Raw genomic sequence first — 26,789 nt, forward strand, 5'->3', positions numbered from 1 at the left:
ATTCTATTTGTCCTCCACTGTTTATATTCTTTTCAATCCAAGGATAAGATACAAACCAAAAAATAATTCACCATGTACATCATTCATGCTTCATAATTTAATCGTCTGCAGTCTTTCAGGAAGGAGAATATGTTATTTTCAGTTTCTCATGTCTTTATGCCCTCCTGGTTGGGAGTCATCTACCATGGTCTAAGGGATGGTGTTTCCATGCTTTTTTATTAAAAAGGACTCATGGATTTCTTCTGTACTGATTTTATTTCTTTAACACATTCACTTCAGTGAATACAGATTGGAACAGCACAGAGGCTTTGGGGATAGATCTTACAGTCCATCACAGATACTGTACATCAGTCCCACTGAACAGATGTTTCATGACAGTGCATGCTGGGGCCTCTGCATATTCATGAGTCATGGGAATATATTTTGGGCATCTAACTTGTTTTCTTTGGGTCTTACCAAGCACTCTGCTTTGAAAACCAATCATGTCCTGGCTTAATTTATCTTTTAAAGCTTTTAAATCTCATTTTTGCAGTTTCAAGGTGTTGATTTTCGACACTGAATCATTACTGCGGGTATGTGAGCGGAATTATCTGTGAATCACCTGCTGATAAAAGCTGAATTGTTGTTCAGCAGCCTCCTCAGAATCAGACTCGATTTTGAGGGCTAAATGCAGTGGGATTGCTATGCTTTTATCTTTCCACAGTATAAACAATTATACTTTTGACACTGAGGCAGCACATTGTGTTTTGTGTGGGCTGGTATTTTATCAGGAGTCTGCAGAATTCCTCACTGTTCTCTTCATTAATCTGAGATATTTTAACTCTTACTTGGAGAACTGTTTCCATGAAAAGGCTTTATAAAATGTTCATCTTATCTGTCTCTTCCTCTCTCTCTCAAGTAAGATATTGAAGGTGAGTTAAGAACACTTCACACTGAGTAGGACTGAATGAAATCTCCAGAAAGCAATTTTAAGCCCACCAGTGAATTTTGAAGTATAAATGGTTGCATCGGTTGCATTGGTTTTCGAGAAATTTTTTTTTTTTGTAACTTAAATGGGAAAAACTGTTTGCACTTTTGGCTGGAGGAATCTTCTTTCCTTGTTACACTGGATTTCTGTTTTCTTTCTGATGCTAATAAAAAGATGAAAATTGATTGAACGCTGAAAATGATTACCAGTTGTGCAGGGCAGCATATTTGTGTACCAGTCTCAAGTTGGCCATGGTGGTTTGTTATGCCTGTAGTAGGCTGTGCCAGAGCCTGATAGCATTGTCTGTGACACAGGTACCCAGCTTGCGGACAACCTGTTTACAGAAGTCCATTATCTCCGCTACCCAAGCAGGTCCCAGTCACCTGCTTGTTACTGATAGAGTAGATGAAAACCATGCCCATCCTATCCTGTCCTGGAAACGCTTGGTATACCTGAGTATATTTCCTTTAGCAGCCATTAAAAAGTGTGTGAGGAACTGATTCCTTTTTCTTCCTTGTTGAGTTTCACCCCATGTAGGAATTGCTAGTGTATTATTGTAAGTCTGAATGTGTGCTTGTGTGTACACTAGCAGTAGGAATGAAGAGATTATGTTTAAGGTGCTGTTTATACAGGCTGCTGTTTAAATGAATGTTAGTTTATTCTGTATGCATTCGCTCCAGCAGTACCACACACCCCACCCTATAGACTAAGCAATACCTAAAATTGCATTAGCAGTGACTACCATTGTAATCTATGTGGTCTGTGCCCAGGGTGAGAATGTTCAATGATGGATGTTTCAATGTGAAGGACCTAAAAACAGTGTAGCAGATCTGTTCATAAAACCGTAGGGACTTGATGTTCTGGAGATGGTAAAGAACAGTGGTCAGACTGTGAGTATTTTGCAGGGTTGTCACCCTGCAGAGGAGCCTGGTTACATAGAAAAGGGGACTGGCAAGTAGAAATGGCCACACACAGGACTGGAGGTCAGTAACTCCCATTTATCCCAGCAATGATTGAGGGCTGGGAGAAGTAAAGTGTAGTACTTCCTCCCAAACGGTATTCAGTGTCTTATCCGATTTTGTCCGTCATGTTTCCCAGAGAGGAAAATACAGGCCTTCACATCACTGATATGCAATTTAAAGTGATTGCTGAAATTGGAAGATTTTGAAATAGAACAGAACATGACTGTAGTAGAATGGATGTAAAATATATTTCTATCGAAATATTTGTTTAACTGTCATAGAATCACTAGGTGTACTGGTCTCCTTGTCTGTTATTAGAGACTCAATGGATGGGGTAAGGGTATAATCAGGGTTATCAAATTCTCGGCCAGTTAAATGCCACCCCCTCAAGAAAACTAAATTCACATTGCTGTGCAATGGAAAAATGCAGGGAAAACAAAGTCTAAAACTGATGAACGAGTCATAATTTTCTGCTGTATTTTGACTTGCAACTCAAAATACAATACTGTAGTCATGGAAATGGCTGGCAGTGCAGTGGTGGTTTTTTCTTTTTCTTTTTTTTTTAGTTTAAAAAAAATAGAAACACCCTATTAGTTTACATTTTCTTATTTTTAATGGACTTGCACCAAGTTTCACAGTTTCTGCAAAATTAAGAACGGACATTAGTGTCCTCCCACACGCTTCATTTATTTTTGTCCAAGGGCCTTGCAGTAAGCCAAATCCAAATTAGATTTACGTCTCGTAAAAAAGTTATTTTGTGCTCCACCTTCCTTATATTCAGCTGTAGTCTACAGCATGAGTGGTACTGAAGCCAGATACACACTGGTTGATAAGCCATCCTCTTAAAATAGCTTTCATCATTCATTATTAATACAGTGACTTACTGTGTTGTTGGGTGGCCTTTACTTCAGTTCAGTGTTTGTAGTTTTCCCTGTTTTCTTTAGTCTGTGGTTGGAAAAGGGTGTATAACATCATCCGCATCTTTTACAGGCAGGAGTGGCAAAAATCAATGGTATTTTTTTTTTCTTACTTTCCCACGGTATAGTACTGTAAAATTGTGCCAGATGAATTATGAATATACTTATCTATATTATATTATTGCTGCTGTTATTTTGTACGAATAGTTGATTCACTCTGTATCATCACTTTGATTTATATAATATTGATTAGAATAATGTTCCTGCATGTTGCTGTATAATGTGGGATTAGCGATGCAGAGATCAGGGTATGGGCCAGATGGCAGTATGGGATATAGTCCTCCTGCGTCCTGTTTGTGCCTGGCTTTGTTCCCCCAGGGCCACTCGAACGTGACACAGGTGAAGAACATGGTCAGATCCTTCAGAGCCTGGCACACTGTCAGGAGCCCTGCTTTAACCTCACATGACTCAGCACGCGCTGCAGCAAGTCACACACACTTGCACTGAGCCGCAGACTTTCTAACACCTACACTCTAACGCCTGAGTGCATGCGCAGACATATGTGCATGTACACGCACGTACACACACACCCTGCGCATGCATGGGTATACACAAATTTATGCACATGCACACACTCTTACATTAACCATCATGCATTGAAATGGTAGCGTGCATGGGTGCGTGCATGTTTGTGTGCAGGTGAATGGGATGTGAAGGCTCATGAATGATTCAACCATTGCCTTTCTCCTTAGGGATAGGGTCAGTGACCACAGGCCAGAGATATTTGATGTATATGGCGGCTGCTGCTGCTTCTTTAGTGAGCACAGATTAGACCGCTGCTGTTTCTAATAAATCAAATTGGTTTGTGCTGTATGTACCTGCTTGGAGGGTCAGAAAGCATTATTTATATAAAGTATCGTTTATATTGATTCCAGACCAAGCTTTAGAATGTCTCGCAATTTTCTCTCGGGGCAGTGTAAAAACTCCACGCATTTACACACAGTGGTGATCATCAGGAGAAGAGTTATAGACCTCATATTTCTTCCCCACATCTGTGAGTGACTGTTAAGTGTCAGAAGGTGTTTGGGATCTGTGGGTGGGGTACCACCTGAGAGCATCGTTTTTATCATTTCTCTGTATCCGCCAGTGTTATTTTCATTACTGTTTCATGAGTGAAAGTGGCAAGGCCACATTTTTATTTGTGGGGCTCATTAACACCTCTCTCTTTTTCTACATCCCTCCTTCCCTGGCTTGTCCCTCCTGTGAGCTCAGTCATCAGGCTGTAGGGCAACCAGGTGTCTGCCCGCCAAGTACAGAGGCTGTGAGCAGGCAGCGTGGAATAGTGTGTGTGCGTGTGTGTGTGTGTGTGTGTGCACAGCCCCATAAATCAGAGCACAAGTCCTGATTTACAAGCACTCATACATGAGAGCCAAGAGGCACTCTGATTGATGACTCTACTTCTGTGTATCTTATTTAAATAAAAGGAAAAGTAATTTCGTGTTTTTTTTTGGTATATCAGCCCTTTGCATGCGTGTGTCTGTCTGCTGCCTCCTGCTCTGCCCAGAGGCTGCTGGAAGTGAAACGGGTGGCTGCCAGTTTGAGAAGGAAGGAGACATCTCCAGCAACTCTCTACAGCAGTCTCAGCGCTATCAGTGTGTGCAGGTCTGCGTACATGCTTGTGCGTGTGTGTGTGTGTGTATGCTTGTGTGTGTTTTTTGCACACGCATGTGTTTGTGCATGTGTGTGTGTGTGAGTGTGTAACTGTGTTTCGGTGTGTCGGTTTTTATGTAACTGTGTAACTGTGTATAGGCTTGTGTGAGGTGTGCTAAATTGGCTGAAATGAGGACAAAATAGAATAGGATTATACCATCTGCGTTAATCATGTTAATAGTAATAGCTCCATGAATATGCTCTTAGTGGCTTACTGTATCTCCATGCAGAGATTTCCAGCCTGTGAGCTCCGATTAAATTCCACCATGTAAAAAGGCACAGAGCCCTTCCACCCCCTTAGGAGTAATTCTTTAAGTGAAAAAAGTTGAGCAGACTACGGTTGAAAATGCAGTAAATACAGTTGAGGAGACTTGGAAAAGGCTAGCTTTCTTTATGGAGAGAGAGATTCACCATCATTAGAATGATGGGCTTGCTCTGCGGTCACAAATTTGCTTTGTCTACTATTTGCAGCGCTCAAATACGGCTTTGCCGTACTGGGTTTCCGCCCTGAGCGGCTGGTAACTCTTTCTCTGTACCCCTGAAGGCTTTGAATCTAACAGGAATGTATCTCTCATACAGCCTTGATAAATATTCTTCAGGCAGAATTGGTCTCTATGAGATTACCAGGTGTTGCACCGGTAGCCTTTTCACGCACAGAAAGAATAGATGTGCTGACGTTCCCAAGGACCAAATCGGAAATTGAAGTTCTGGCAGCACAAACTTATTTCAGGGACCGACGTTTCATTATTTTACTTCCTTCAGGGTATTCTTTATAACTGTCTTGTAATGGATTTTTCCCCCTCTAGATTTCTCTCAGGCTTTCCTTCTTGGATTTATTTAAAAGGTGCAAAGGGCCTTTTCTTTTTGGTTCTCTGTGGTGGAGTCGAGAAAACTGGTAATTCCATTAGTTTCTACACCAACCAGTATTGTTGAGGGAGCCCAGCAGTGCACATTTCTCTGTGATGTTAACACAGATATAGATTTCAGATGTGAAAGTGATTTCATCAGTGGAAAACATAAAAACCCTATGTGGTGAAATGCACTTAAATATTGACAAATTGCCTCAATGTGAGTTGAGCCCATGAGGTCAGGCAGACCTTGTAAACACTAAAATATGCAATCAGTTATGTCTGTATAACAGGTGTGGCAATGTTCGCAGAGAATGCTGTGGGCTCTATGGATCGGTTCCTGGACACTGGGGTTGATGCCCTTGCTCACAGTAGCACAGAGGGTGGCTGTGGGTGATGGTGAAATGGAACGAGTGAGGAAGATGAGGTGTGCCTGTGTAACGAGCAAATATGTGTGGTGTGCTGTCTCGCATTCTGTCTCTGCTGTGGTTCTCATGGAGTAGTGCTTTTAAAGAACAACAAAAATAAATAAATTAATAGGAAAATAACGTAGATGAGTATTGCTGGAGGTTATTTTCCTTTAGCCCTTAATAAAAACACCATTATATCGATTAAGCAGGGTGAGCCAAAATGGAGGCTGACACTAATGGAAGTAACAGTACTTTTGCACAATGTAAATTGAGTGTGCTAATAAAAGGAAATTCCAGGCTGATGTAAGGGAACAGAAACTCTCAGTAAAGCATTAGACTGGGGGTTTGTTTTTCAGGGACTGTAGAAGGATCCTGTCATATTAATTAAAATGAATGAGAGCAGGGGAGTTCATCCCTTTTCCCAATGGCAATTTTGTTGACAGCTATTTGTCAGTAATTCATGAAGATGCAGCATAGATTTTTATTTATTTATTTTTTTTAAGTATGTCTCTTACTGGAATCCTACTTTACTCCTAGAAAACTAAAATATAGAAAACTTCCGGCTGCTCTCATGGTTGGCAAATCTCATTCAGTTCTTAGTTCTTAGTGCCAGAACTCAATGGGATTTTCCCTATGATCTGAAACAAGTTCTAAATTTTCTAGCTTAGCCCACGGTGATCAGTAACCTCATCCAAATAACCTCATTTTTACCACTCCACTCCAAGCCAAAGACTATGAGCATACTATCTGCATGCCTTTATAGCTCTGTTAAATCCTTTCCAACAGATGGCACAAGCATTCTGCCAACATTTGGTTCTAAATTTTATATTTAACACGAGTGCTGTAATTCACAGGGACATAGCTTACATGGGCTTGGCCAGGCATACATTTTTTTGAGTCGAGCAGTTACAGACAGTGATCAGTGTAGTTTAACAGGATGTAATGTGAAAGTGGCCCAAAACATCAAAACAAATGTGTCACATCCATCATTCTACAGCTGTGCTCCTTTTTTTCCTATTGAGATTTTGGTTTTGATGTGTCGTGTTTTGACTCTATTGAAGACATCTGTTTAAAAAACATAAAAATGGAAGTACGGTTGTTGTAAAAGTGTCATGGCAGTGTCAACATTTGTTATTCTTTTAAGGTAGTTGAACCATGTTTTTAGATTAAACATGAATATTTGTTGTAACTTAATGAATTTCTTAATTTTAACTGGTTGCGATTTGGACATTTTGATAAAGGTTGATACAACAGGCTTTTATTTTGCATGTTGGGTAAGTGAGGTGTTTTAACTGTTTATGCACTTGTGTTTGGTATTGAGAGTGCCGGACGTCAAACATGGGTCTTGGCAGTTAAAACTGCTAAACATATTTTACTTAATCCTCACTTAGCTGACAACACACACACACACACACACACCAAGCAAATGGATTTTTTTCTTTTTCCATTGTTTTTCCTAAAGCATAAATGAGGTCCTCCTCCTGTGGTTTTGGCCATGTAAGGATTTTTTGTTTTCCGGTTGAAAATAAAGAAAAAAAAAACATTTAAATTCACAGAGAAGCAGATCTCTATCTGACTGCAGGGGAGTTGAGCCTTTTTTTTTTTTTTTTACAGTTCTTAAGTGGAATGAACGAATGCATGGAAGCGTGAACTTAAACGACAGTTTTTATTATATGGTGTGTAGCGAACGCACACGATGTGTGGCTCGTGGACTGTCAGCTCGCAGAAACATTGTGGCTTCCTTGCAGAACCCTCCATTAATTTGTTCTTCCCATTTTTTTTTTTTTTGTAGCTGACTGGATTTCCTGACTTCATTCCAGCCCATTAATGATTCTGCTCCTGCTGATGACAGAAGCTGTAAGGTACCACGCCCACTCATGTTGAACCTAAGGGGAGGGATTGTGCCTATCTGGTGTGCTGGAAGGCCAGAGTAATTGCATCAACAAGGGATATCTCCTTTTGCACTATTAATGACTGGGCTCCTCTTCGTTGCATGCTTATGTATTTTTTATGAAACTAGCATGCAGTATGCAGGCTTATATTTTGTTGTCACTAGGGGGTTGGCTGTATCTTTGGGACCATAAACCTCAATGTGGAGGGTGTTGGGGGTGCTTAGTGAATTTGATGGATTTTACTGCAACACTGGCCAATGGCCAGTAAGACATACAGTCCATTAAATGCATCATAACTCAATGCATTTATTCTTAGCACTATAGCGAACTATGATTCAGTACTACACTTCACTGCCATTATATCAATTAAGGGAATATATTAAGCAAACTAAGTATAGCCACTAGTCCATGCCATTCCCATTGTGGTGAAGCAGAGTTTTGTTGTTTCTGCTGTGGTGTGCACTGCTTTATAGCTGAAGATTTAGAACCAGCTTCTCCAGCAGCTGAAGCAAAGGGCAAGAAACCGCTTGCCTTGGCTCGCGTAAAACGTGGGTTGGCCCTATAAATCCACCTGATTGTATATTTACCTGTGTGACAAATCCAGAAGAGAAACACACACCGTGAGAGAGCAGGGCGTACAGGAAAGCTAAGAGGGCAATTGGCAAAAGGGTGCTACTTGACCAACAAACGGCGTCGATAAGTTTCACAAGAAATGGGAATGTCTTGACGTCGTTCCTTTAAAACGGACAATGAAAAATTCAAGGTCATCCAAGATAATAAACAATGTTTATTGGTGCTGAACAGTGTTCGAGGGTTTACTAGCTGTACCTGTGCTAAATCTAAAACTATATCCCCTAACCTACTGCATCAGTACTGCTTGTAGCCTAAACCTGGATATATGCACTTGGGAATTTGCTCTGGGTAAGAGCATCTAGTAGTGCTATGATTCAGTTGGTAGTGCATTGTGCTAATGACGCAAAAAGTCACGGGTTCCAACCCAGGAAAAACATGTGCATTTATGACCAATATATGGCTTTGGATAAAAACGTCTCCTAAGAAGCATACATATCTGCTAAATGCCTAAGCGTAATGTATGTGGCCTACCTCTACTTTGTGGCTGCAAAAATGCATTATAAATTAGCAGGTGGCCAAACACAGAAAGCCTTGAGCTAATGCTAGCGGCGGGCACCTTTCAGTTAACCCTCCCATTTGCTTCTCCTCCTCCACAGTCTAGCAGGGTAAATAGCACTTGTAGCAATGGCATATCCATTAATAACTCCTCTGCCATTTGCACACCCTCAAATCATGCAGATGGATGTGCCTGCACTACGGGTTAGCCACTTCTCATCCATGTTGAGAAGATTGAAAGGAAGGGATTAGTTTTTTCCTCTCATCGTAAATGCCAAGAAGTTAGAACAGAGGCGTTTGTCAGCACAGCGAGGAGGGCTTTGCGGACTAATTTGAAGCCCCTACACATCCCGGACATAAATAAGTCACATTTACTAGCGAGCACTTCACACCAGCTGTGTCTAAAATAACTCCAATTAAATGGTCTGTGCATGGCCCAGCCAGTAGCCAGCGCTTCCAGTGGAACGAAAACAAGTTCAGGCAATGCATTACCCTGCTTAACATACCGTCACTTATTTGCTGTTTTTTTTCTCACTATATACACCAAAGTTTGGACACATCGCAAAACTGTTCCATTGCGCTCCAGCTAGGGTGACCCGATTCACTGGAGGGCGGTGTAATAATGTAACGAGAACCTACAATAATGGCAGTTACATTCTGAAATCCCACTGAAGTAATGGTACCCGTGAAATGCGGGACAATCGAGATCTTCTCCGCAGAAGTCGGGACCCCGTGAAAAGTAGCTGAAATGCGGGGCTGTGCCCGGCGTCTCGTCACCAGGCTCCGCCAGTCTGTGGTTCCGTTCTGGCCTATTTTCTGTCCTGGAGTGAAGAAGCTGGGTGATGCGCCAGCCTAGCTGACTCGGGAGCCAGACTGAGTGATGCAGGCAAGCGAGAGATATCCGCGCGAGAGTGCTGGAGGCAAATGCAGGTGACTGAAGCGGCTCCTGGTGACAGGTATTCTCGTCGTGTGAAAATGAGCTCAGTGTATTTTTCCCACTGTCGGGGAACGCACCTAAGACCTCCACTGAAACAGCATTATTTTATATTAGCCTATTACTAAAGCCTGCAATGGAAAGAAGAGAATACATTGAGAATTTCATAGCATGTGCTATGTATCTGTTTAATTGTATGCATTTAGTGCTCCACGTAATGGTAATATTTTCACTTTTTATTCATTATCAATGTCCATGTGACATCAGTTGATTTGATCAGAGTATGATTGAAATGGTGGCGTTCATGTTGACCACACACGAACATTATTTTGCTGTAGTCACGTGTCTAATTATGCTTTAAGGGAAGAAAGGAGATTCTATAAAGTTTCAAAAGAACCCCGCGACACTGCCTTGTATAAGTGGGTATAGATAATGGATGGATGGATGGTTTTGAAAGAAAGTTTCAAATCAGACATTTTCTGTTTTAATGCCAGGTTTTATAAATTGAGTCACTGTAAATACATATTTATTTCCCAATGGTGTCAGAGTAGAGTGCTATTTCATCGCACACCATTAAAACAAATTGAGGTATTAATCATTTTATGGTCGTCGAACCCTAATTCCGAGGTGTCAGAACTGATGAATGAAGTCGTATTACTCTTTCAAACTACCGTTTTACCGCCTATACATTTCTGCATTAAACACCAGCTTCAGGGGTTTGTAATGGTCTGGTTGTGTATTTGATTCTAATTGTTGTTTAACAACTAAATTCAGTAAAAGTAATTAATCCTGACCCGTGTAAGTCTTGCACCAATGTTAAAATGTTTTACAGATTAAAATAATTATTCAAAATTGATTTTAAAAGCCTTTTTCCCAATTTACATTTCATTGCATAAATAGGTAATTGTTGGAAATGGCCATTCTGTGAGTACCATACTTCCTAGTGTACACACTGGGCTTTGTGAGTTGTTTTTATTGCTCTGTGTATGCTGCTATATAAAGGAAGTGTTGCATTACAAATGTGTTTTTGGAATGCTGCTGCATTTTACTTAACCACTTAATGATGTTTATTTTTGCAGTCAACAACCCCTTACAGTGCTTGGATGCTTCCTTGACCTGCGATTGACTCTTGCTGTGATTATTCGGCGTTAGCGCACGTACAGTCCCGCGAATAGTCCCTGCAGAGTGCAACTGATGTGAATGTGTGGTTATTAACATAATGGAATAAGGATGGAAAGTGTGCAGCGTGTACTACTGCAAGGCAATAGATACGCAAGTGACACGAAAGACAGTGCATGTTTAGAAAATTGACAGTTTTACGGGTGCGGCCTTATTAAAAGAATGAGTAGTTTATTCTTTGTCAGTGCTCACTGCTCACAGGAGAGTAGCATAATATCAACATCGCACTGATCTGGGCCTCCAACACAGAGGTCAACCTACACAGTGATGCACTTTATAAACATTTCATATTGCAATCAAATTAAGATGATGATGATCATGATGTGGTGAAGGAATGGGGGAGGAGAAGGAACAGATGCATAATGTTCTAACCACATTGTTTGAACTCTGGAATGCAATCTAAATGAATCAGGAGCAAAATTTGAATTAGTAATGCCATTATTCTGTGGATAAATGATCTTATCTGTGAGGTAATTTCTTTATTTCCTTGTACCTGTAGGGCAATATTTTCCAAATGTTTTTCTCAGGTTTCATACAGTGGTGTTCAGGAGGAGTTCATCAGCGTCTCTGGCATGCAGCAGCTTTCAGTGCTGCCCACACAATAATTTCATATTAATAATTAAATGCAATTTAAATGACCAGAATTAATAGCGATAGTCTTTGATTTGTCTGCCACGTTTATCGTTAATTAATGTTTGTGTGAAATTGTTTTTTAAAAGGTGGGTTCTGGGTTTGGGAGTCTGTCTCTCACCGTGCGCTCATTAGCCATTCCACAGAGGCAAGGCAGTGCAGTAAATCTATAAACTTTATTGGGTCCCCAGCCTTTCAGTTGAAATCATGCACCATGGTCCTGCAGTGAAATATGCCTGGCTGCTTGTTTCTGGGGTCTGATGAATAGATCTTTATGCTGGGAAATGGGCTGCGATAGGGAGCCATATTTTACAGCAGAACATAAATTATACACAATTTCAGTTTTTCAATTTCTAAGCTGTATTATATTTTCTTGAAGTGTTCCACTGTATTTCTACAACCAACTATCAATCATTTAAGAGATGTGTGTTTGTGTGTGTGTATCTGTGTGTGTGTGTGTGTGTGTGTGTGTGTGTGTGTGTGCGCGCAATATGCTTTTTTTGAGTATGTACTGTTCATTCTTTGGTGGTGAATAGTTGTTGTGGTGGGTGCTGTCATGGTGTACAAAATCAAGCCAGTACTGCACGGTAGGGAAAAGGGGGAGCCTTGTATTGGCATGAAGTCCGGTTGTCCACTAAGGACTAACTGTCCCTGATTTGTCCACAAAATAATAAATTACTATCTTATCCACATAACACTTAACAAGTCCGCTCTCGGGGAGACATTAGACGAGAAAGAAATACCTATTGCGACTACATTATTAATACATTACTACTAAATTATTGACTTCGTATTTTGACTGTATTGTTGCCATTGATTTGTACTGAAAGGGGAGGCTTAAGCACCTGTACTGGAGCCAACCGCACTGGCGCTAGTGAGCAACTTCTCTCAACAAGACCAGGAAGTGAGCTTAATAAATGAAGCCTGGTTTTGGTGGCTTGGTTCTCAAGCACACAGCGAGTGATTCAAAGACTCTGTATGGAGGAATGGTCAGAGATCCACATGGTGTTCTGGGAAGGCTCTGTTTGTGCGTTGCGATACGTATGAACAGCTAAAAATATCACCCACATCAGTGGAAAATGTTACCCAACCTTGGTCCTGGCGGACCACTGTGTATGCTGGGTTTCGGTCCAACCACAATTGCAATTCCAGAGTTTTAACAAGCTGTGAATTTTTCATGTTTAGATGAATTATTTAACCTTTTAAGCCACATTTATGCCAAACTAACCATTTAGTAGATAATGGAGAATTCATGGGCAATGCTAATGATAATCAACCAAACTCTCATTGATTTAATAAGTTCAAGGAAAAAATGTTGAAAGAACATGTGTTCACCAACCTAATTAGGAGCCTATTAATTCACCTTTTAAATTTTATTCACCTCTTAATAATTTTGTTAATGCTTTTTATGTTTGTAACATGACCGCAATGTGAACAATGACCACAATGTGAACAATGGATTTTATTATTCATGGGATGCACAGATATTTCTGACACAATTTAACAGGGTAAATAATTCCTCTAAACAGCTAGTGGCTAATTAAGAAAAATTCACAGCTTGTTAAAAATCTGGTATTCCAATAGTGGTTGGGACAATAACCCACATACACAGTGGTCCTCTAAAATTGAGCTTGCAAAGCACTGACCTAGATTATGCATTCATAAAAGAACTAAGAGGCCTGGGGGTGGGGGGGGGGGGGGGGGTCATCAGTTTCATTAATATCCAAATATGGAAGTACATTCCAAATGAGAACCATTGGCAGTAATTCATTGGGTAATTTTATTTTATTTTTCTAGTGCTTTCCAGTTCAAATGTGTGACTTGCTTATTGTTTGTATATAATACAGTACTTGATTCAAGTTTCCAAAAGCCTCATCATCTGCCCAGATAACTGCAAGAAATGAGTCTCATCTTAATGTTGCTAATCTGCCCCACTTGTAAACGACTTCTAATTATTGCTTTTTTTTAAATGAAGCCTTATTGGAACACAGTGTTGTAAATAATATGTTCCCGAGGCCTGTTCAGTCGTATTCAGAAAGCTAATGCTGTGTTTATTGCTGATGTAGGCCACTAATTTGAGGTGGGATTTTTTAATCCTTTGTTTATATTTGCTCTGAGAAAGAAGTGCAAATCTTCCACCACATTTTCTTCATCAATCTGTGGACAGTGACCTGATGTTATTTGATAGCCACAATAGTGTGAGCTGCTCTTTTTTGCTCAACAGAATCACCACTCTGTTCTCCACCTGGCCACCCCGGGCCAATTCGAATGACACTACACAGCTGCCGGCCTGTAAATTCTGCGACAAAAAAAAAGAAACACAACCAACCTTGTGCAAATGTCTGGCTGCATCCCTAAATGCTGTGCCAGGCTTAAATCCGATATATGCCTTCTCAAAGGCCTTTGCTTTCATATTAGAGGATAGTCATTTGATATGCAACATCATCTCCGAGCAAATCATAACCATTAAACTTGACACACTGTGATATTTCATATTGATTTTACCGGATATAGTTTGACTTTATTACATTTTGTACTGTATAGGGTGGATAGAGTCGCTCTGCATTTGTTGTGATGAGGTCGTCATTTACATGATAATGTATTCAAACTCAATATATAAAGCTCCCGTCTGAGTGGGGAATTCATGATGCAAATGCTCAGTGCAGTCACCAGCCCAAATAGAGAAAAGGAACTGGAATATTCTCCTGGGCATGTACTATTGGAGTGCTTTATTGGCAACAAGGTGTCCACTCAGGGATTGAGATTCAGATGCAGCATGTGTGCATATACAAAGTGCGGGGGTGAGGAAATCATGGGTACCCAAGGGAGGCTGTTACCCTTGGTTACCAGTCATTTTCTGTAGGAACTGGGCGTGGTTTCTCATGCTGCTGCTAAATGAGATTTGAAGAGGGTTGTGGGGCTTGCTGAAGGGGTCAGGGTGGGTTCACAAAGAGAATCCTTCACAAAAGGGAAGCCTGGCTTTCTCAAGCTCCTCCTAGGATAGAGGATGCTGGTAGGAGATGGTGAGAAAAGTAACGTTAACATAACAAAGTGAGAGAGGAGAGAGGGTGTGAGCGAACGAGCGCCAGAGCCAGAAGCACCTCATTAGGAGCAAAAATGCACAGAGCAGCTGGAGATTATGTAGACAGAATTCTGAAAGGGGGGGTGGCAGAATTCGCTCACTCACACCCCCCTCCTTCCCCCATGCACTGTAAGCCCAGGTTCCCTGGAGCCCGGAGGGAGATCTCAGTCATCCTTGTGCCTTTAATTGGGCTTGGGCTGGGCTTCAGCCCCGGTGTGGGGCGGCTCATAATGGGGAGACAGGAAGAGGAGGCCTCTCACTGCTGGAGCACTTGGCCATGGAGATAACCTGGAATGGAACATGGAAATGCAGCAAAGGAGGGAAGGGGGGGGGGGGACGTCAAGGGGGGGGGGGGTGGGGGTGGGAAAGCAACAACAAAAGTCCCCCAGTGGAGGCTGGCAGGGCAGCTGTGCTTGGGGGCTGGTGGAGACGGCGCTGGGGATCCGCGGGGTGAAAGCGCGTGGCGTGCTCTGCTGATGTGTACAGCTGTCTCCCGCTGTTTCTCCTGACCTGACGTCTGTCGCCTGCTGCACTGTGAATCCGGGGGGAACGCAGCTGAAACGCTCTTGTGTGTGTCCTCTCGTTACCACTGCCCCCAGAGCACCAGAAGGAAAAGACTACTTCCTCAGCTGCCTGGTGGCTTCCCGTGGAAATTTCCGCCTGAGTTGGGCAGTGACTGCGTGCGAGGCCCCCCTTTGGTCATGCTTTTTATATCATCTTCGGTGTCGTACCGAGTCAGAGTCCCCGAATCTGTTCAGAGCTGTATCGGTGTACCCTTTTCTGCTCTCTGCTTTCTAAGACTGAAGTTTGAGGGTGGCAAAAGGATCTGTTGCAGTCCACATTGCCTGCAGGCACTGTTTCTAGGCCCTGCATAGATTGTTTCACATTTCAGCTTTGTAACTGAGCCTCGTTCAGTGAATGTGAGAATATGTGCCTTTGATTTCATGTTAGACCACTTTGACAAGGCAAGCAAAACTTCTGTAACACGGTGTCATAAATCATTCTGAAACATTGCACTACAGTATAATACATTTGTGGTTTCTGTCACAAAGCATTTGGTAGCATGCCTATGAGGGAGTACAGTTTGGGGGCAGAAAGCCAGTGGAAATTGATCAGCATTTCAGTGGATATGTGATCCCAAGCCTAAGGAGACTCACACTGGCAGCCAGTGTCCTAAGCCCACTGTGCCACCTCCATGAAAACCCAAAGATAAAGGTGTACCAGGTCCAGTAGCTGGCCATATTAGCATTAAAGGATTTTTTAAAGAAAGCCACTTATAAAAGAATAGAACCGAGAAAAAATCCCCGCACAAGAGATTGAAAAGGATATTCGCGTACATCAGTGACTTGTATCTGCCAGAGTATTTCTTGGCTTGCTGGATGTGCAAAAATTGAGATTTTATTCGACCAAAGACGCCACCTGTTCCCAACAGCACTGCTTATAGATTCCCTCCTTAACCTTAATTGCTCTCTTGATTTCTCAGTGTTTATTTTTTAATTAGGAAGGCTGGCTTGTGGAATTTATGCGCCCCCTGCCCAGCGTTGCTCTAATTTGCTGCGCGGGCTCTTGCGGCTGGGATCACACTGTCGCATTGTCTCGCGCTGTCTAAGCGGTTCTCCGAGGGGACCTCGTGGACGGGGGAAGCGTCTTGCCTGTTGTTTGCAGAGCGCTGTGCTCCTAGCACCGGCGTTTGTGCTGTCCTGATGATTGTAATTAATTAGCACTGCGGTAACAGGCTCTTTGTTCCCCGCGCAGGGCTGCAGGAGCGGAGATGTACGGAGCGTGAGCAGCCTGCCATGGCTAACCGCAAGAGGCAGGGGACCGGCAGCGGCATGTCTGAGCCCCTCCCTCGGCCCGGCCCCGCCCCGTTCCCCACCGATGGGAATGAAGAGGTGTCCCAGGGTGAGGAAGCCCCCCAGCACCCCTACTGCGTGCCCCAGGAACCCGTCTCCAAGGACAGCCGCCCGGCCACGCCCAACACCCCCGATCGCGGCCACGCAGGCTGCCGCGCCCGCCCAGACAGCGTGGACGGGGACTCCAGCTCCGACTACGTCAACAACACGTCGGACGAGGAGGAAGACTTCGACGAAGGGCTGCCCGAAGAGGACGAGGGCGTGACCTACTACATCCGCTACTGCCCCGAGGACGACAGCTACCTGGAGGGGGTGGAGTGCGGCGAGGGGGAGTACCACACCGTCCATCCGCAGCCGGGCCCCGACACTGACGAATCCCAGGAGGCGGTGGAGGAGTGGGCGGAGCCGGAGGGGCGGAGTGATGTGCTGGAGGAAGCCGCGGATGAGCCGCCGCGGTTTGACGGGAGTCCTGAACCTCTCCAAGACCAGCACCCCGCCTCACTGACGGCCGCCAAACTGGGGAATGAGGAGGCGGAAGGGGAGGAGAGCGAGGGGTACTGCCCTACCGAGGCGGAAGAAGGGGAGGAGCCAGACGGAGGTGATTACACGGGGGACTATTACGCCCCAGAGCACAATGGGAACTCTGCGCCTGTGTCACCCTGCCGGGGCCACAGGGGCGGGGAGGGGGGCGAGCGGGGTGGTGTGGGCGTGGTGCAGGGCGGGGAGGACGCGGAGGAGGACATCGACCAGATCGTGGCCGAAATCAAGATGAGCATGAGCATGGGCAGCCTGAGCAGCGGCACGGACCAGAGCCCGGAGGACCTGCAGCTGGACGCCCTGCCGAAGGACTGCCCCGAGCCCCCCGCCAGGCCCGAACCCGCCCCTTATGCCCCGCACCCCCACGAGGGCCGCCCCAAATCTCTCAACATCCCCCCCGCGCGGCACAGCAACCCTGAGCTGCAGAGAGGGCTGAAGGCTCGCTCCTACTCTCCGGAGGAGAGGCCCCAGTCAGCACAGGAACAGGTGAGGGCTTCAAGCCAGAGGAATGGGGGCTGGGGTTGAGAAATTTGAGGAAAAGCCTCTCATTGTGTTCCAGTATAATTTTCCAACAGATATTCAAGAATAAGAATATCATTTTGGGTGTTACTTCTCTCAAAAATAAACCGTAGTTAAAATATTTCTTTCACTGTCACACTTCACCTCATCAACAGCTCTCAGTGTGTCTAAGAATGGCAGCCTAGAGCAGAGATGGTTTTGACCACGCTGTCTAGTCAGAGTCTTCCCACCCCCATTAAAGGCTCATGCGCGTCTCTGTAATGTATTCGTCTGCTGCTGCGGCTCGGACGGTGGGCACCAGGCCAGGGCCGTTTCAAATTCTGCGACAGTCCTCTTCCTTCCCAATAGATTATAAAAAAAAGATTCACGGCGGGCGAGACGTTTATTGGTCTGGTGGAAGACGGGTTATTACATTTTGCACCCCCCCCCCACACATCCACCGTCTCCGATCTGATCGGTTTATGCATTCCGCGCGCGTCGTCTGCCTGCTCCTCCCTCCCTCCCTCCCGTCACAGAGCTGCTCAGTCCGAGCGGGCGAGGGCGCGCGGCGTTTCCCCGCCCGTTAGACCGCCGCGCCGCACCTGTCCCACCGGGCGGGGGGGGGAGGGGGGGGCGTGACACGGGAGCAGGACGCGCTTCCCGAGGTCCTCAAGAAATTCAGTCCTGCTAATGAACCCGATTTGGGCAATTAAGGGCTAATCGACGGGGCGGACTGGACACTGGGACCATCGCAGGTGGTGAGGGGGTCAGGCGATAAACGGCCCGTGTGCTGTGAATGTGAAAAAGAGGATGTGAATGTTGATGTGCGAGGAGCACAGGGAGAGCGCCCGCATGCATTATCGCGCGGCAGATTAAAATGCCTTCGTTCTCCTCCAAGGTTCTTCTAAAATGGCTGTTTTATACCGATGACACCAACAAAAGAAGGAAAAAGGGGAGGGAGAATCTGATCAAGAGAATAGCGGTATAAAACCGTGCTCGGTCATGAAGACTTCTGGGAAGATTGATGGCAAATGAAGACCCTCTAGGGGCCGGGGAGCTGAGCTCTGAATAATTTATGAGGATGAAGATCTATCAGGGTGTCTTGTAGCCTGCAGCCTCACCTCAGGATCTGGGGTTATATGGTAGATATTAGTATTCCACTGATTCCAAACAGAGCACTGTTAACTCAGCCCCTAACGCCGCCTGATCGTAATCTCTGTGGCTACAAACAAAGACCCGCTTTTGAGCCAGATTTCCGTTTGGAATGCAAGTGGATACCCAGTCTTGACGTTTCAGATTGCTCTGATATGAGCAAACGCACACACACACACACACACACACACGCACACCACTGTCTTCCACAGGCTGCAGTTCACTAGAAATACGTGTCCAGTGGAGTCTTGAGGAGGTATTTGTGGGTTTAAGATGGAATCTAATGCAGCTTTAGCGTATTAGCATTGTTAAGGCTCCATGGAATCAGCAGAGAAAGAAGTGCCCCATCCTGCACTTTCTACTTTTCCTCCATTTCCTGTCTACACTCAACCCATTTTACCCACATCATCTACTGTGAACAGATTTTTCAGTGTGCTATATTTTTCCTACATGGTTCTCTTACTTATTTTGCACTCACCACTGTTGTACAACCTGCTGAGTGCCCAACAGCCCTGTCTACCCCAGTGCTTTTCTGAAACTCTTTCCTGTTATTGCTGTTTAATTGCTGTAGCACACTGGGTAAGGAACTGGTATGCTGGTATGCTATGTAGAAGTTGTGTAAGTCGCTCTGGATAAGAGGGTCTGCTAAATGCCTGTAATGTAATGTAATCCAAAGCAGGGATCCAACAGTGTGGATCAGCCCCGGAAACAGCAACGGTCTGATCTGAATGGGCCAGTGGAGAATAATAATGCCACAGAGGTGAGCTATGCAGGTGTGTGTGTGTGCGTGCATGTGTTTGTGTGAGTGTACATGCATACATATGTGTGTGTGGGGCACGTGTGTCTGCGCTCCTGGAATTTACATCTCAGTTGTCTTTATGCTCTCATGTTCATTAATGTAAATGGTCTTGTACGTACAGATTGTCAGTCCATAAACACTCATTATATTTTGTGAGTGCCATTTCGAGTGCGCCATGTACATCTCTATGCAGAAATGGCCTGTCCTATAAGATGCATTCACAAGACTGTGTAATGTGAGCCGGCAGCTAACACCTTCATCATGATTACCGCCCTATCATTCTGTTTGGAAGTAAAAAGAGAAGTGCACATCTCTGACAGTGCTGTAAGACTTCCTGTAAATTAGCAATTTAAGTTACATTAGGTAAAAGGACATTTGGGAAAATAAGCATTTTGGTATCATTTGGAACAGATGCACTATGCATATGCATCATCTACTCACATAGCCCCACTGAGTAACAAAATGTACTGCTGAACAGTAGGCTTCTTTCTTGAAATTATTTCATGATTTGTTTTTAATATAGCATCGTGTAATTATCTGGCACAAATTCTCAGCCATTATTGCGAAGCACTGGCAATAATTGAATAAGATACGTGAGGGTAGATGCTGGTGCTTTTATTGTTTTTAATCTGGCATATAATGATATGAAAGGGTTTTCCTACAAATAAAGTTTACAGACTGATTTGGAGTATGTCCTCTGTAGGATGCTTATCTAATCACCCTTGTATGCCAGAGCTCACATATAATAGCCCAACAGTCCTGCTTGGCCTGTGTTTTCACTGCTGAATGCCAACAGAAGGCAATCAGTGTTCACTGCAAGTGCAGGTGAGCATCCGTGATCCTTTGTTTAATTATAGGGACTGATGGATCTGGGGAGGAACCCTTTCCAGAGTGTAATCAATAACCGCAAATGCCTTCTCAACTTGGACGTCCTCTTTGGATGACTTTCATTTTAAGTGATGCCCATTATTCAGACAGGGGCTGATCTAACGTTATGTGCGTGCACGTGCATGCGTGTGCACGTGCAGATACTGTGCAATTATTCAGAAATGACAGGCCTGCCAACACAGCAATGAGTCCTGTTTGTTTTAATTAGAAATGAACTCCCCATCTGAATGGCTAGCCGGTATTAGCCAGTTAGACAGTTTTGAGATACTCACCATATGAAATGCTAGCAGGTATTAGCACACAGTTTAAATATATACTTACCATATGAATGGCTAGCAGGTATAAGCACCCATTTATAGAATGTTGCTGAGCATTTTTTTTTTGCATGTTGCTGACGCCCCGTTGATACAGTTAATTGATATGTTAAGATACGTTTTCTGTTTCTCTGGAAGGGAAAAGTTGATTGTCATTTGACGTTTTAGTTTTTGTGAAAATGTGTAAGCTGGAAGTCAGGGACAACCAGTTCATTATGGACTCGTCACTTGAGGGCTGAGTTCAACGAATTCCTGTGTTTTGCAGCAAACCAAGAAGACTGCCGCTTTCCCGAGTTTTGTCGATGGTGAGTTGTGGCTTTTTTATAATTTCTTAAAAATTTGTGATGTCAAACACGCATTGAAGAAAGCCTTCTGGGGACAGAACATTTTCTATCCTTTGTGAGCCAAAATTATCCTTTGTGAGCCAAAGTGTTTTTTGCTCTAAGATAATTGTAGATGTCTTTTTCTCAGTTTGAACTATGTCACATTTGAAATTCAGAGTGACAGTGGAGTAAGATGAATATTTCTCTTTAGTGTTGCATATTCTTTTTCAGGCTTGTATTCTTTGAAGAGTTTTTCTACGAAGGAGTATGATGCATAACCTATCATGTACAACTGTTCACCTATAACTTAGAATCATATCATGAATAATATCAAATAATCTTCATGTTTGAGCCTTATGTTCAATGCCAAAAGATAATTTTTTTTCTCCAAAGGTCAGATTCTGACCTATGTCACAAAGGCAAGCGGTTTCTATGAGGTTTGAGGGCTTCGTGGTTCAGTGCTCAGAGGGGCATCGCAAACTCACTGCCAGGGGGAGCAGTGTTAGCCTCTCTGTGGAGGCTGTATTCCTCTGTGGGTGTCAAAAAGTCCCCATCTACACGGCAGAAGTGCTGACGAATTCCCCGATGTTTGCTTCATCCGCCCAGGGCCACCAGAGTGCTCTGCTCTCCTCTATTTCTCCACCTGTCTGCATTAACACTGCTTCTTTGTGAACAAACGCCGCTCGACAGGCACAGAGGCCTGGAGCTGAAAATGGAGTCTGGATGCCCGTCATTTGAATTCTGCTTATGTTTGAAACTTTTCTCTTCACATTTTCACTGTTTCAGGCATACTGTACAGCTCAGCAGTATTTAAACATTTCTGATTTGGCACATAAATACGATTAAGTGAAATTCTTTTCATAACACAGTATGTCAGTTTGTTTGAATTGTCTGTGGGTTGGTGCTTAACCTTAAAATATACATGCATTGCTATTAGTATGGAAAACTATGATCAAAATGTAGTCAAATTTAATCTCCACCAGAAGTCATGTACATGTGAAAACTTCAACATGCACATTTACCTTTGTTAAATATTTGTTTATGCAAAGTATTGATTTATGCATTTGTCCTGTGTACCTGACTGAAGTCATGTAAGACTATATCAATAGTCTTGGCAGCCAAGGTAGTGTTTTAAAATCTCTAGGACAACTGGGTTTGATTTTCTTTTTAAGAAGTGGGAGAGAAAAAAAGAAGACAAAAACAATGAAAAGGATGAAAAAGACGTGCAATTGGATTAATTCAGGCAGAAACAATGTTCATTTTGTCTCCCACACTTTTGAATGGAACAAACTTTCTGAGTAAATAAAAATGTAACATTTGTCAGAGGTAAAACTCAAGGTCCTGTATTCTTCCTTCTTGTCTCCCCTTTTACCACTGCCCCCTCCCCCATATCCTTCTCTTCCTCTTTTACCCCTGCCTCCCCTCCCCATATCCTTCTCTTGCCCTTTTACCCCTGCCCCTCCTCCCCATATCTTTCTCTTCCTCTATTTACCCCGCCTCTCCTCCCCCATATCCGACTCTTCATCTTTTACCCCTGCCACCTCCTCCACCCATATCTTTCTCTTCCTCTTTTACCCCTGCCCCTCCTCCCCCATATCCGTCTCTTCATCTTTTACCCCTGCCACCTCCTCCACCCATATCCTTCTCTTCCTCTTTTACCCCTGCCACCTCCTCCCTCATATCCTTCTCTTCCTCTTTTACCCCTGCCCCTCCTCCCCCATATCCGTCTCTTCCCCTTTCACGCAGTCCCAGGGCCCTGTGAGCCGGAGGACCTCATTGATGGGATCATCTTTGCTGCCAATTACCTGGGCTCCACCCAGCTGCTGTCTGAGCGGAACCCGTCCAAAAACATCCGCATGATGCAGGCCCAAGAGGCGGTGAGCCGGGTGAAGGTACGAGAACACGGGCAGCAGAGGGCGAACCCCATTCCCGTTGCCTAAATCCTAAACATATATTTGCCGTCTTTTCTTTTTTGCTTATAGTGTCGTTTATGCGGAATCCAGTGTTTACTGCGATGTTTCACTTTGTAAGGGGTCGATGAACATGCAAATTTATGTATGTTGGTTTTGCGTTTGCACCGTATAGAATGTGGGATTAATTGTGTGATGTACAAGTTCATTTATGCATATCTAAATGTGTATCATTAAAGGCCTTTGGGTGTCATTTTATCTGCCAAAAAGCAGGGATTTGTGTTACACTGTTGCAGACTAATAAATCCCTGGGATGAACTCGAACCTTGAAGATTTTTGCAGGAGAAATGTGGAAATAAATATGCTAATGCATGCGTGCACATGCACACACATACACAAGGACACGCGCACACACACACACACACACACACTCACATGCGCGCACGCACACACACTGACACTCACTCACTCACATACACACACACACACAGGCACACACTCACATGCACACACACACATACACACACACACACACACACACACACACACACCGAGAGGAATACAAGCTGTGTGGGAGTCAGCCTCTCAGATATTAAGTGACAGGTTTATATTTGTGTGGCTCACGAGTCTTCGCGTTCTCTATCTGTTCCACTTTATAGAGATGATTGCTGGAGGCTCATTCTGACAAGCATTCTGAGTGTAGGAGATCTATTGCACGTGGTGGGGGAGGGGTTATCTTATACATTTTTGAAGACAGTTGAAATAACCTCTCCATACCACAAAGGAGCAGTAGCACAGATACCAAGTGAGAAACGGAAAGATTAATAAAATATCGACAAATTAATGTATTTTAAGAGGGGAGGTGTGTTCTGTTTTCAGTAGGTCAGCTGTGTGTGAAATCCTGATGCCAATTAACACATTGTCCCATTCATTTAATATAGAAAATCTGTTTTTTCTCCCTGGTACCATTTTGGGTTTTGGGCTACATTGTCCTTATTTAAGGTCGGATAGAAATTCAAAGCATGTGTCGCATTGGGAGGTAATCAGATTGTTGGCAAAGCAGAAAATTGCCTTTGCCTTTTTCTTGTTACTCTCACAGATTTATATACGCTTTCTGCAGGCTGCCAGTTAGTCTTAAGCCCCAGTTAAGGTAGTCAAAATGCATTTTAGTCTCTTTTGAATTCCTTGAATTTCATGTGCCACAAGCAGTAAGTTCAGAGTAGCATTTAAGACCGTTTGACGTATAGAGTCATTTTTAACGAGTATTTGAAAGAAACATATTGCCCTTCAAATTGTAAATTCAATATTTATGGTCAGGTATTTTGGTCTGTGTGTTCATAGATTAGATGTGTGTATTTTGTATTGTATGGTATAAGTATATGTCATTATTTATCTTCGGTTTATGTAGCAGTCGGCTGGTTTTATTGCTTTCTAGTGCTCTATTCTTAGTTTGTGACATTATGCATCTGTGGGGGGCCAGGGAGTTTTACTGATTTAGTGATACAGTATCTCCCCTAACAATGGCAGTTTGATCTCCTACATTATGGCCTGCTTGTTGCTTTCAAATTAGTCTATTATTTTGATGGTGCATGCAAGGCATTAACTTTTAAAGACGTGGCAACCAGCCACAATAAAGTTAATGAATTAATTCTTGTTTACATATGCAATTTATTCTTTAGATTTTTCCACACTTGTCCTTAAGCTGTAAGCTATAAACTCTAGCCGTGGTATAATCTTGGCGCATGGTGGCTTGGCAGATGTGATGTCAGGGTCTGCTCGCCTGTGGGGAGAGACGTGATTGGTGGAATGCATATTTTTGCCAGCTGGTTGGCGCTGGGTCACCCACCGGGGAAGGTGAGGTTTATGTGGCGCTGTGACCCACATGTGCAGTACTGCAGTCTTACAGTAGGCAGGTGGTTTAAACCCTGAACCAGGCCTATATCCCCCGTGCATGTGAGTGCCCATCAGCTTTGTCCTCGCTGCAGCTTTAATCTATAAGCAGTGTGCTTAAACCCTGTGCCAGTGCCTCATCCACACGTGCGACTGGCTTCATGCGGTCCATCCCACCGAAAAGCAATCTGTCCCCTTTCCTGCAACCATGTAAGCCACGGAGGCTGTAACCATAGCAACACTTAACTGCCACTTTTTTTCCCCTTCCTCTCCACTTCCATTTTTTTTTTTTTACTGTCAAGGAGGTCCACAGAATGGATGGAGCTATGCTTTTACCTCCGGTTGGACAACAAAAGGCAGATAATCTGTCTGTCTTCCATTGAATGGATGTTGCATCACTCTAGAATGACCCCCGTGGATCTTGTATATCCACCCAGATTAATTACACTCTCTGACACTTTTATGAATAGTTAACTAGGTGGGGAGAAATAGAGACTTTAAAGGTATGTAATAACTTTTGATGGTTTATTTATGCTTTTTGCCCTGCATGAGTTGATGCAGTATTTATGCAGATTTCTCCGCCCACTCACTCTGTGTGTGTTGTGCCTGCTGTGACTGGGCAGGGCCCGTATGCCCGCCTCTTTCGCTGAGATGAGGGCTGAGGAGGAAAATCTTCTGTTTGACATTGTAGAATAATCCAGGCTCCTTCATACAAACCATGGTTACATTTCTTGTCAGGGGATCAGTTCGTGGCAGTGTGGTTTGTGCAGAGGAAGGAAAGCTTTGAAGGCAGGGTGAATTCATTCTCTCTGATTTTGTTCTAAAAGAAGGAATGAGTGTGAGATTTTATGTCCAAGGGTTGTGTTCAATGAAGCCTGGTTTTGGTGTAGATGACCTGCATGAACCTATTTTACCAAGAAGGTGTGTACATAGGCCAGAATAACCACACCCAGCCCTGGGTTACAAAGACATCATCTAAACCAGGGGTTTTCAACCTTTTCTACTCCTTGAAACCCCACCTAGTCTCAAAGACCCAACATGATTTGTCATGTAAGTAGTCAGGGTAATGCTCTCCTCAGCATTGGTAATGTGCTGAAAAAACATGGAATGACCCCCCCCCCCCAAAAAAAAAAAAAAAAAAAAAAAATGTACCTCTGTTCCTGGACAAAGATGCACAGAATTTCCTCCCTTTGTTCTTTATAAGAGCAGCGCTACATAGGGCTCCATCAAGACACGCACGCAGAGCCGTTTCCCGCGAGTTGGCCTCCTTGCAGATTCAGCGCCAGCTCCCGTGACAAATTGAAAACCTTTCAACCACTAACCTGTCAATTCAGATCTCATCTCTCCGGAGGAGGGGAATTGGATGGCGCTGACTCTTAATGCGGGAGGAATTTCAGTCCTAGTGTCATTTGGGATGAACTTGGAGCTTCTGCTTTTTTTGTTTGGATTGGGGCTCATGGTAGCCCCGTTGGGGCCGAGTAGCAGCAGCTTCTGCAGGACCTGTGGGTGCCCTGATAACTAGGTTAGATGTGCAGCTTTTTTTGTCGAATTCTTTTCTTTTACTTAAACCATGGAACTATAGAATTAGAAGTAACCATGAGAGATTTGTGGTTTAAGCATTCCTTCTGAAAAAAAATGTTCAAAGGAAAAAATATATACATCATATAACCTTGACTGTTCCAATGTAACATCCTTCAAATAACAAAGAAACAGTGAGAGAGTACTGGACGTTTCATCCCTCTCTGTCTCTTTCCTCTGAACTTGTTGCATCTTGCCTGAAGACGGCTTCAGTCTTGTGTATATTGATGAAAGCAGGAGGGCTATTTTGTTCAGCAGTAACAAGGCAGATTTCTGCCCTAAATGCAAATTTGTTACTTGTGTATGTATTCGGCACAGAGAGATGGATACAGAATGACAGCATTGTCTTACTTATGGTTCCAAGTCCCTGAAGCCCCTCTTAATGTTT

The 26,789-nt window shown here is 43.7% G+C and overlaps 1 protein-coding gene across 9 annotated transcripts in view; it reads left to right on the top strand.

Annotated features, from left to right (window-relative positions):
- LOC118215626 (amyloid-beta A4 precursor protein-binding family A member 2-like) overlaps positions 1-26,789 on the top strand; it is a 60,042-nt gene that overhangs the window by 19,670 nt on the left and 13,583 nt on the right. For 2 of the 9 annotated variants that reach the window (XM_035396526.1, XM_035396533.1), the window contains exons 2-6: positions 7,607-7,676; positions 16,415-17,535; positions 19,376-19,459; positions 20,966-21,005; positions 22,770-22,915. In XM_035396526.1, coding sequence (XP_035252417.1) covers positions 16,456-17,535; positions 19,376-19,459; positions 20,966-21,005; positions 22,770-22,915 — 1,350 coding nt within the window. In that variant the 5' untranslated portion in view covers positions 7,607-7,676; positions 16,415-16,455. Of the gene's footprint in view, positions 1-7,606; positions 7,677-7,793; positions 9,765-16,414; positions 17,536-19,375; positions 19,460-20,965; positions 21,006-22,769; positions 22,916-26,789 lie in introns of those variants that run through there. The other 7 variants (XM_035396530.1, XM_035396534.1, XM_035396527.1 and 4 more) reach the window with 6 other exon arrangements.

This window comes from Anguilla anguilla, chromosome 16 (assembly GCF_013347855.1).
Source record: "Anguilla anguilla isolate fAngAng1 chromosome 16, fAngAng1.pri, whole genome shotgun sequence".
Taxonomy (NCBI): Eukaryota; Metazoa; Chordata; class Actinopteri; order Anguilliformes; family Anguillidae; genus Anguilla; species Anguilla anguilla.